Source organism: Hevea brasiliensis, chromosome 8 (genome assembly GCF_030052815.1).
Source record: "Hevea brasiliensis isolate MT/VB/25A 57/8 chromosome 8, ASM3005281v1, whole genome shotgun sequence".
NCBI classification, from domain to species: Eukaryota; Viridiplantae; Streptophyta; class Magnoliopsida; order Malpighiales; family Euphorbiaceae; genus Hevea; species Hevea brasiliensis.
In genome coordinates, this window is record NC_079500.1 from 4,223,313 (window position 1) to 4,235,510 (window position 12,198).

Here is a 12,198-nt window from a genome sequence, read left to right on the forward strand (position 1 = left end):
AAGATATTCTACCAAAAAAAGTAAATCAATAATATAATAATAAATTAGCAGTGGTAGGTCCCATTAGAAAAAGTATTTTCTGATGTATTGAAAACAATTTTTCTTAAAAAAAAATTATAACTACTTTTTTCTTCTAGTTGTAATGTTTTAATTAGTTTGTCATTCCATGTGTTAATCCTACATGGAATAACAGAGCTATAATATAATTTTTCCTTTCTATCTCTTATGTACGTATTTATGTGCAGACAGCTAGGAATTTTCTAAGAACTCAGATGTACATCCTGAGAGGAAAATAACATTCAAAAATCGTCAAATGTGAAGATCTAATCATGTGAAAATATGCAAATGTTATGTTGTATTAGGGACTAGCTGATCAAGATTCAATACACACAGCTATGTTTAAAAGTTGATATTAAAATGTAATGCTAGAACTAAATTTGCAATAATAAATGCTCCACAGAACATTCAGTTGCTGGACTTTGTACAATGTGCGCAGCAGAATCATGCTCCCCAAGACATCATTTGCTTCATTCTGTAGAAATGGACTCTCCCTGTGCTTCTTCCTTTGATTCTTCATTTGCTTCATCAATTACTATCTGTGAATTAGAACTAGATGCAACCTCCTCCAATATTTCATTTGCTTCGTTCAGTATAGTAGGACTGTCCGCAATCTTTTTCCCTTTACTGTTCTTCTGCAAGTCCTTGTCTATGCCACCATGAGAAGCAGAATGCTCATTTGAAACTCCATTTGCTTCATCGAGTAAAACAAGACTCTCCACTAAAGTGTCCAAATAAAAGGAGCGTGCATTGCCCAAAATTTCAGTGGCCGAGATTTCTTCTGTCTTTGGATCATAGAAAACTAGCCCTCCAGCTATGTTTGCCAATAGAACCTCACCACTTTGCCTAAATGCAACTAACCTTCGTATCCCTGCCAAATGTGAAATATTGAAAAGATTGGTCCAAGATCCTGGAACACCATATTCTTTCATCTTCCAAACTGAAAAGCAGCCTTCCTCAGTCAATTTCGTAATAGCAACCAGCAAAAGTGATCCATCAGAAACTGCAACATCAATAAAGTAATATTTCTTAACCAAACAATCTGGTACCTCCATTTCCCCAAACACCTCTTCTCCCAAAGAAAACGACACAATCGCATCGCATGCACCAGGCCCATTAGGTGGCTTAGTGGCAACCCAATGACAAGTTCCATTCAGAAAAGCAGACGTTGACAAATCCGCGATGACATATTTCAGATCATTATTATCAACCTTTCTCCAACCCCTACTTCTCAAACTGTAAATCTCAACCAAAGGCGGAATCTTATCAAATTTAAAATTACTATCTGGCAAATACACTATTCTCACAATCTTATAATCATCAGTAGCGGAATCAAAGCCAAACCCAAGTAAGTGTTTATAGAATCCATGTGAGGTAAACGTAACATTAGGACAAGGAATGTTAACAATCTTTCTAACACTAGGGTTCCATAAAGCAGCTCCATCAGTGTATTTGCCATAAACACCATAAGATAGACAAAAGACCCCATTACAAGAACCCACTATATCAACAAAACGCTTTAAGTCTTTAAATGGGTAATCAAGTTCTTCAATAGGGTTTGCAGGGAAAGACTCATCTGGGTATAGCAAATAACGCACATTTTCTTTAAATGGCCAAACAAGTTCTCTGGTGCTGTAACTAAAGAAAAGTAGGCCACTGTTTCTTGCAGCGGTTTTCTTGAGATGGTGGGCTATGAAAGAAGGGTTGGTGATTAAAGAGTACCAAGTCTTGGAAACGCACCTGCATATGAGGATTGATTTCACTGGCAATCTTGACAAAATTTCTTCCAGCAATTCTCGAGTCAGATGATCAGACATTTTTCTTTTTGTTCTTCTTGCTGCGTCTGTTCCGTTTTATTGAGCTATGGATCTACTAGCTCTGAAAAAATACTAGGCCTGCTGAGAAGTGGCTTGCCCCATTCAATTTATGGAATTGGCGGGAACAGTTATCGAGCTAGAGTGTTGAGCTGGCAATGTCGTTAGGCAGCAGTTATATCTTTCTTTGTATATAAGCAATAGAAGATTCTGGAATAGAGGCCGTTACTCTTTCTTTCTACACATAATTTTTCTTCTTCTATTAATTTCAAAATATTCTTTCATAATTTTTCTACACAAAATATTAAATCGAATATTAATTCAAAAATAAAAATATTATTTAATATTATTATTAAAATATAAAGATTTTCTTTTAAGGAATTGAAGAAGTAGAAATTCAAATAAGTAATGCAATTTTCAATCTGATTTGATTCCAGAATCGTAGTTACTGCACATGTTCTTAGTTATTAAACAAATTTTAAAGGCTTACGATTAAATAATTAAATAAATAAAACCCTCATTTTATTATTTTATATATTTGTTTTTGTTAATTTAATATTTAAGAAATTTTAAATAAAATGAGGTTTTTTTAAGATAGAATAAATTATTATTTAGTTATGTATTTTAATAAAATTAATTATTTAGTTTTTATATTTTGAAAAATATATTATTTAACTTTTATATTTTACTTCTGCTAAACTATTTAGTTTCTCTATTAATTTTTTCGTTAATTAATACTGATTAAACTACTATTTAATCTCTTTATTTTAGTAAAATTAATTAATTAGTCTTTATATCTTAGAAAAACATATTAGTTGATCTTTATAATTTGACTTTATAAATTATTTACTCTCATAATTATTTTTTATATCTAAATTACCCTAATTCTTTTCCTTCTTATTCTCTCTTCATAAAAATAGTATAAGCAATCTACATAAAAAAAATTAATTTTCTTAAATTTCTAAATAATCAAGGAAAATTATTTCCCAGCAAAAAAGCACACAAAAAAGATGTCCAAAAAATTAAAAATTAAAAAAAAATAAATTCAAATTTAATTTTCACATAACAAAATTTCAATTTTTATTCAGCAATATATTTTTTGAAACACTTTATTTTTCAAAATATATAGATAAATTAATTAGTTTCACTAAAGTTGAGAAATTGAATAGTAATTTTTTAAAATACATGATCAATTAAATAATTTTCTTCAAATAAAAGGACTAAATAATAATTTGAATAGTACAAATATCAAAAAATTTAATAAAATAATTAAATAATTTAACAAAAAAAGTAAAATATATGAACTAAATGAATGTATGCATTAACTTTATACTAAAACAGGCTATGAGTATTCTGAAACTCGGTATTTAGTCTAGAACACCATGCAGATGTAACACGTATGTTACATAACATTCAAAAATCCTGTGGGAAGACCTAATCATATTAAGATATGCACATGACATGCTGTATTAGGGCCTAGTTGATCAAGACTCAAGACACAGAGCTATGCTTCAAAATGCTAGAACTAAAGCACAAACTTAGGTGCTAAATATTTTCCTTACCATAATGAAACTTTAACATCCCGTCAAAAGGAATTAATTTACAAATAACAGAGACTTGTTAAAATGCTCCATTAAGCTTACATAGGCTGCTGCTACTCTGGTCCATATATGCTAGCACAAAAAGACCATTGATTTTGAATAGTGTTTGCAGTAGAACGATGCTCCCCAAGATACCGTTTGCTTCATTCTGCAGAAATGAACTCTTTCTATACTTCTTCCTTTGATTCCATCATTTGATTCATTAATTAACAAGTGTGAACCAGAAATAGATGCATCCTCCTCCAAGATTTCATTTGCTTTACTGTTCTTCTTCAAGTCCTACTTGTCCACACCCTCAGGAGAAGAATAATAATCCTATTTTCAAATTTCTTTTGCTGATTTTAAAAATATAATGGAATTTAGTTCTTTACCCTTATGAAAAGAAATTGAATAAGAAAAATAAAGAGAAAAGAAATGAAAGTAAATCTAATCTCTCCAATAAATTATTAAAATATGATAAAAACAATTTTTTTTTGGAAAAAAAATATAATTATTCTCTCTTTTATGTTTAAAGATATTTAATAAATATAATATAAGTAATACATTTATTCTCCTATTTCTCTTTTTTTTACTCTATCTAGAAGAAAATACTTTAGGTCAGTTAAGAGGATTTGAGAAATGAAAATTTTCTTTTATTCTGTTTATTTCTCCTCTTTCCTCTTCTATTTTTATTTTAATATCTAAATAAAAGATCAACATGGGAGAAATTAAATTTCTTTTCTTTTACCTTCCATTCATATTCATCAATTCAAACAAAGGTTAGAGTTCAAATTACATATATTAAGAAACAAGCATAAAATAGAAAAAATAATAATAAAACATCTAATTTCATTGATTAAAATCTCAATATCTAGTCCAAAACACCATGCAAATGTACATTCTAACATTCAAAAATCAGATGGGCAGACCTAATCATATGAAAATATGCACATGACATGTTGTAATGGAGTCTAGCTGATCAAGATTCAAGTCTCAGAGCTATGTTTTTAAAGTTGATATTAAAATCTAATGGTAGAACTAAATTTGCAATCACAAAAACTCGATAGATGCTCCATTAAGCTTATGTACGATAGAGCTACAACCACTACTAGTTCTGGTCCACACTAGCACATGAAGACCATTGATTTGAACATCCAGTTGCTGGAATTTGATACAATGTGTGCAGGAGAATCATGCTCCCCAAGACACCATTTGCTTCATTCTGTAGAAATTGACTCTCCCTGTGCTTCTTCCTTTGATTCTTCATTTGCTTTATCAATCGTTGAATTAGAACTAGGTGCAACCTCCTCGAAGATTTCATTTGCTTCGTTCAGTATCATAGGACTGTTGGCATTCTTCTTCCCTTCACTGATCTTCTGCAAGTCCTTGTCTGCGCCATCAGGAGAAGAAGAAGGCTCCTTTGAAACTCCATTTGTGCCATCATCCTCAGAAGCTTCCTCCTCTGCAAATTCATTTGCTTCATCGAGTAAAACAAGACTCTCCACTAAAGTGTCCAAATAAAAGGAGCGTGTATTGCCCAAAATTTCTGTAGCCGAGATTTCTTCTGTCTTTGGATCATAGAAAACTAGCTCTCCATCCACTTTTGCCAGTAGAACCTTACCATTTTGCCTAAATGCAACTAACCTTCGTATCCATTCCAAATGTGAAATATTGAAAAGTTTGGTCCAAGATCCTGGAACACCATATTTTTTCATTATCCAAACTGAAAAACACCTTTCCGTAGTAAATTTCATAAAAGGAACCAGCAAAAGTGATCCATCAAACACAGCAATATCCATAAAGATATATTTGTTAACCAAACAATCTGGTACCTCCATTTCTCCAAACACCTCTTCTCCCAAAGCAAAGGACACAATCACTTCGCTTATACCATCCTCCTTAGTGGCAACCCAATGACAAGCTCCATTCAGAAAAGCAGACGTTGAGCCCTCGCGCATAACATATTTCAGATTATTATCAACCTTTCTCCAACCCCTACTTCTCAAACTGTAAATCTCAACCAAAGGCGGAAACTCATTATAGTTAAGAGTACTATCTTTCAAATACACTACTCTCACCAACTTATAATCATCAGTAGTGGAATCAAAACCAAACCCAAGTGAGTGAATAAAGGGTCCTTTTGAGGTATAGTTAACTTTAGGAAAATGAATTTTAACAATCTTTCTAACACTAGGGTTCCACAAAGCAGCTCTGTATGTATTAATGCCACCAACATTATCAGATAGACAAAAGACCCCATTGCAAGAACCCACTATATTAACAAAACGCTTAACGCCTTTAAATGGGCAATCAAGTTCCTCGACAGGGTTTTCAGGGAAACCCTCATCTGGGTATAGAAAATAACGCTCATTATCTGACTCTGTGTCTAGTTCTGCGGTAGTGCTGTACCTAAAGATAAGTAGGCCACTGTTTCTTGGAGCGGTTTTCTCGAGATGGTGGGCTATGAAAGAAGGGTTGGTGATTAAAGAGTACCAAGATTTGGAAACGCACCTGCATTTGAGGAGTGATTTCACAGGCAATCTTGACAAAATTTCAGTAAGCAACTTTTGAGAAAGACGATCCGACATTTTTTCTTTTTTCTCAAGATGTGACATTTTGCTTCTTGTTCTTCTTGTTGCGTCTGCTCTGTTTTATTGAGCTATGGATCTCCTGGCTTTGAAAAAATTACTGAGCCTTAAGGCAGGCGCATTTAGTTTAACGAAGGGAAATAAGAAAAATGAAATTTGGCGGGAACAGTTACTGTTGAGCTGGCAATAGGGTTAGCTCTCTTTTTCTTCTCTCTTGTTTTCACTCTCTTGACCAACTTTCTTACCACTTCTCAAGGTCACAACCTTACATTGTTCATGAGGGTTTTGTGGTTGGCTAGGTAGTTTCCCATAGGAATTGCTTCCCGATGAGCTTGCTTGTTGTGCCAATTGAGTCTCCAACATGCGGTTGTGGACTTGTAATTGATCCATGGTTTGTCTCATGTGTTGCATTTCTTCTTCCAATTTGCTATTCATCTTGCTTTGTTCAGCAAAAAATTTCTCCATCATGCTTTCCAAGGTTGGCTTCGATTCATGAGGTGGAAGGGATTGTTGTGCTCTTGCTTGATATCCAGGTTGTGGCTGCCTTGTGGGCTGAAATTGAGGCTGAAATTGAGGCCTATTTTGCTGCATATACTGCTGGTTATGAGCATAGTTTGAGCTTTGGCCTTATTGAGCAAAAGTTGCTTATGGTCTCCATGTTGAGTTATTCACATTAGAGTAAGAATTTCCCATTGGTTTTTGTTGATAACCTCCTGCATAAGCAGCTTGTTCTTGCAAAAAATCGTCACCATAAGAAGAGTAATCAACTCCACAACTTTGGGTTCCATCTGTGAAGGCAACTTGTTGCATAGTTGTAGGAGTTGAGGTTGTTGCCTTTGTGCAAAAATCACTAAGAAGCTGAGTCAACTGGTCAAATCTTGCATTCATGTAGCTAACTGAGTCAAGTTCATAAATTCCAGCTTTCTTTGGCTTAAGTGCTCTAGGATTTCCCCACAAATGGGTATTATGAGCAATCTTCTCTAATAAATCATAGCATTCTTCACTTGTCATTCTCATGAAATCTCCTCCTGCTTGTGAATCAATTGTGTTCCTTATGGCTGGAGTAACTCTGGTGTAAAAATTCTGAACAATCATCCATTTGGGTATTTCATGATGAGGACATTGCCTTTCAAGCTCCTTAAATCTCATCCAAGATTCATACAAAGTTTCATCATCCCTTGGCTTAAAAGCTACCATCAAATTCCTCAAATGAGTGGTCTTCACAGGTGGGAAAAATTGAGATAGCTGCTCCCAAGTAGCTATAATAGCTTGTGGAAGTGAGTCATACCACTCCAATGCTGAATCCCGAAGAGAGAATGGAAATAAGGTGAGCCGAATAACTTCATCTGAAACTCCAGGTTGTCTTTGTGTACCACATATCATCAAAAATTTCTTCAAATGAGAATGAGGATTTTCAAGTGGACTACCTCCAAATTGTGAATTCTGAACCATTTGAATGAGACCAGTCTTTAACTCAAATTGATTAGCTCCAATGATAGGTCTGTTATTTCTCACATCAGCACATCTAGGAAAAGCATAATCTAACATGGATCTTCTTTGAGGATCATTTTGATTAACCACTTCATTTTGCCTATTTTGCTCATTTCCTCCATTGTTTCCACCAATAGCTCTATTTTGATTCTCCATATTTTCTATTGTCTCCTCTTGCTCAAATCTTTGTTGTTCTTCTTTTTCTGCTTCCTTTCTTCTCTTGTATTCCTTTTTGTTGGCTCGACAGAATTTTTCAATTTCAGGATTGAACAACAATTCAGTATCACTTGTGCTTTTCGATCGTCTCATAAACAAGAAAAGTACCTGAAAAACACAAGGAACAGTAGTGAAAATAAAAGAAAATAAAAATTCTAATTAGCTTAAAACAATTAAAATCCAACTTAAAAACAAACAATTCCCCGGCAACGGCGCCAAAAACTTGATACTGTGTGTTGTCCGCAAGTGCACGGGCCACAGTAGTATAGTTTTAAAAATGATATCGATCCCACAGGGAATTGTGCTTAAATTGGAAATAAAAGTATAAGCTAATTAGAATGACAAAATTTAAAGATGTAAAATGAAATTTGAAATTAAAATTGGTATTTGAGGAATTTAAACTAAATCAAATAATTAACTAAATTAATTAAACTAGACTACCAAAATTTAAATTGAAATTGCTATTTATGAAATTAAGAGGAATTAAATCTAAATTCAATAAAAATTAAAGTGATTCTAGAGATTGGGTTTTCAATATTGTTTGCATGTGGTTTTATCCCTAATTTAGCCAAACATATGAAAATTGCAATTTTGAGGGAAATCAATTCTTAAATTTTTGAAACCTTTTTCAAGCATCTCAAAGTTGGTTTTCATTAAATCAAATCCTGTTTTCATGGTATTTCAAACCTAACAAAAACTCAATTAATGCTCTAATTGATTTTGGAAAGTTCCCCTTAATCCTCTTAGCTTATCTCTAACACCAAGAAAATAAAGTTTATTGCAAGATTATCTATCCCTAATATTTACTTTTCAGTCCATCTATTAAGGATTAAAGCTTAACTTAATGAGGGCTCATTCATCAAGCAAGGCAATCAAGCTCACAAGCAATAAATAAAAAATGTAACAATCTTCATTTAAATGATAAAAAATAGAAGATCATTCTTTGTATATTTTTAATAATTACACTACTGCCGCTGTTAAAATTAAAAAAATAATTGTGATAGAATAACGGGGAAGATTATTATTTTGTAATTGTATTTTAGTGAAATTAATTATTAAAATTAATTATATTTTTAATTTATGAGTTAAATTAAAATAATTAATTTTTTTGGTAAAATTATGTAAAAATAACTTTTAAATATTTAAGTATGTGATTAAAAAGTATTTATATTTTTTATTTGATTAAATAATAGTTTAAAATAAATAGATAACTTATAAAATAAGGCATCATTACTTATGAATTCTGATTTATTTTAAGTACTTTTTTTAATTTATAAATCAAATTAAATGCTAATTTACACATAATTTTCTATTTATAAGTAGCTTTGACCAGCGTATAAGTTAAACTAAACATCCTCTGATTTTTAGATAATTAAACTATTTACAAAAAGTATCAATTTTTTTATTGGTTAATGGATTTTAATTCCAATGAAATTATTATTTAATTTCTTTATTTTGGTGAAAATATTTAGTTAGTTCTTGTATTTTAAAAAATACATTAATTAATCTCATTATTTAGTTCTATTAAAACTTTAGCTCTTCCCTTTTTTTTTATATTCAAAATTTTCAGATTTTCTCTTCTTTTTTCTCTTATCTCTGCTTTATTTTTCTCCCTCCATGCTTATTTCTCTGTGCAACCACACTTTTTTTTTTCTCTCTCATTTTATCTTTATTTTTCATCTTTTGATAAATGCTATGAGCTTTCTGCTTTCTATGTAAAAAGATTAATAAGTTGTCTTAGATCTCCAAGGAATAAAGGCAATAATACAGAAAAATTATTTCTCAATAGAAAAAGCATAAAAAAAGAAAATATCCAAAGAATTGAATGAAAATACTTAATAATTAAAAAACAAACACATGTAAATTTAGTCTTCGCACAGCTTTCCATTTTCATTTATAAATATATTTTTTTATAATATTCTGCTTTTCAAAAGATATAGCCTAATTAATTAGTTTTATTAAAATAGAGAAATTATATAGTAATTTAATTTGCGTTAAAATTCACTAAGTAGTAGAAACTTTAACAAAAAATTTCCAGAGAGACTCATTTATTCATATATGCAAGTATCTATATATGCAATTATCAGGACTAAATTATGTACGATACGGCTACTTCTGGTCGAAACTAGCACAAGAAGACCATTTGCTTCATTGTGTAGAAATGGACTCTCCCTGTGCTTCTTCCTTTGATTCTCCATTTGCTTCATCAATTACAATCTATGAATTAGAACTAGAAGCAACCTCCTCCAAGATTTCACTTGTGCCATTATCCTCAGAAGCTTCCACTTCTGTAAATTCATCTGTTTCATTGAGTAAAACAAGACTCTCCACAAAAGTATCCAAATAAAAGGAGTGTGCATTGCCCCAAATTTTTGTATCAAAGATTTCTTCTGTCTTTGGATCATAGAAAACTAGCTGTCCAAATAATTTTGCCAATAGAACCTTACCACTTTGCCTAAATGCAACTAACTTTCTTATCCATTTCAAATGTGATTTAAAATCAGGAATATCGAAAAGTTTGGTCCAAGATCCTGGAACACCATATTCTTTCATCATCCAAACTGTAAAACAGCCTTCCCCAGTCAGTTTAAAAGATGCAACCAGCAGAAGTGATCCATCAAAAACTGCAACATCCACAAACTGGTATTTCTTAACCAAACAATCTGGTACCTCCATTTCTCCAAACGCCTCTTCTTCCAAGGAAAACGACACAATCTCATCGCACACACCAGGCCCATAAAATCGCTTATTGGCAACCCAATGACAAGCTCCGTTCAGAAAAGCAGACGTTGAGCGCGCAGTGATGACATATTTCAGATTATTATCAACCTTTCTCCAACCCCTACTTCTCAAACTGTAAATCTCAACAAAAGGCCGAATCTTACCAAAGTTAAAATGCGAGTACACTATTCTCACAAGCTTATAATCATCAGTAGTGGAATCAAAGCCAAACCCAAGTGAGGGTATATAGGGTCCATATGAGGTAAACGTAAAATTTGGACAAGGAATGTTAACAATCTTTCTAACACTAGGGTTCCATAAAGCAGCTCTTTCAGTGTATGTGCCATAAACATCATCAGATAGACAAAAGACCCCATTACAAGAGCCCACTATATTAACTATACGCTTTATGCCTTTAAATGGGCAATCAAGTTCTTCAACAGGGTTTGCAGGGAAAGACTCATCTGGGTATAGCAATATAACGCACATTTTCTTTAAATGGCCAAACAAGTTCTCTGGTGCTGTACCTAAAGAAAAGTAGGCCACTGTTTCTTGCAGCGGTTTTCTTGAGGTGGTCGTCTATGAAAGAAGGGTTGGTGATTAAAGAGTACCAAGTCTTGGAAACGCATCTGCATATAAGGATTGATTTCACCGGCAATCTTGACAAAATTTCTGCGAGCAATTCTTGAGTAAGATGATCAGACATTTTTCTTTTTGTTCTTCTTGCTGCGTTTACTCTGTTTTATTGAGCTATGGATCTACTGGCTTTGAAAAATATACTGGGCCTCAGATAAGAGGTTGCTGAGAAGTAGCAAGTTCATTCAGTTTGTCGAATTGGCAATCTAGTTACGTACCAGCCGTCTGTTTCTTCATACATAAACAACAGAAGATTCTGGAATAGAGGCAGTTACTCTTTCCCATTAGCATCCATATTTGACAAAATAAAAATTAGCTTATTTAAAAAAATAAATGGAATTTAAACTTAATTTTTAAGCTCATTTAATAAATAAATTGAGCTTGAACTTAATAATATTTGATACATTAAAGCTTACGAGCAGCTCATTTAACAAATTTATTTATAAAAATATTTATATTAATTATTATATTTTATTATATTATAAATGTTTATTATTTTATATAAAAATATGTATTATTCAAAATTATGATATTATTATGTATAAAATATATTTATTAAATATAACTATTTATAATTTAAATTTATTTTTTAATGAAAATTAAGGTATTTTTTTTATGAGAGCGAATATAAATTAATTAGTATGAACTTTATAATTATAAACTTAAAATTCATTCTTAAATGAGTCTATCTACTTGAGATTTAATAAATTAAATATGAACTCTTTAAAAATCCGCTCAGCTTGATTTGTTTATATGGGATTTGCTCTTCTTGCTGCGTCTGCCCTGTTTTATTGAGCCGTGGATCTTCTGGCTTTGAAAAAAAATACTGGACCTCAGATAAGAGGATGCTGGGAAGTCGCAAGCCCATCCAGTTTAACCAATTGGACATTTCAGTCTCATCCTTTTAATTTGATTATATTTTCAAATTTCTTTTATTGATTTTAAAAATATAATGGAATTTAGTTCTTTTCTCTTATGAAAAAAAATTGAATAAGAAAATAAAATGGGAGAAATTAGATTTATTTTCTTTTACTTTCCATTCATTTTTCTCAATCCATAGAGTTCAAATTTCACATACTAAGAAAAAAAAAAAAA

The 12,198-nt window shown here is 31.8% G+C and overlaps 2 protein-coding genes, 1 non-coding gene and 1 pseudogene across 3 annotated transcripts; 1 reads left to right on the forward strand and 3 right to left on the reverse strand.

The window, feature by feature from the left end:
- Positions 1-527: 527 nt before the first annotated feature.
- On the reverse strand, positions 528-1,874 carry LOC131181973 (F-box/kelch-repeat protein At3g23880-like). Its single transcript, XM_058150584.1, has one exon. It carries the CDS (start codon positions 1,872-1,874, stop codon positions 528-530), a length of 1,347 nt encoding a protein of 448 aa, XP_058006567.1.
- Positions 1,875-4,668: 2,794 nt separating this feature from the next.
- On the reverse strand, positions 4,669-6,042 carry LOC131181974 (F-box protein CPR1-like). Its single transcript, XM_058150585.1, has one exon. It carries the CDS (start codon positions 6,037-6,039, stop codon positions 4,669-4,671), a length of 1,371 nt encoding a protein of 456 aa, XP_058006568.1. The 5' UTR covers positions 6,040-6,042.
- A 1,102-nt stretch (positions 6,043-7,144) lies between these two features.
- LOC131182711 (small nucleolar RNA R71) lies at positions 7,145-7,251 on the forward strand. The gene has a single exon (XR_009150972.1). It is a non-coding gene; the product is annotated as a small nucleolar RNA R71 (small nucleolar RNA).
- Positions 7,252-9,963: 2,712 nt separating this feature from the next.
- LOC131181975 (F-box protein CPR1-like) lies at positions 9,964-11,173 on the reverse strand (annotated as a pseudogene).
- Positions 11,174-12,198: the final 1,025 nt, after the last annotated feature.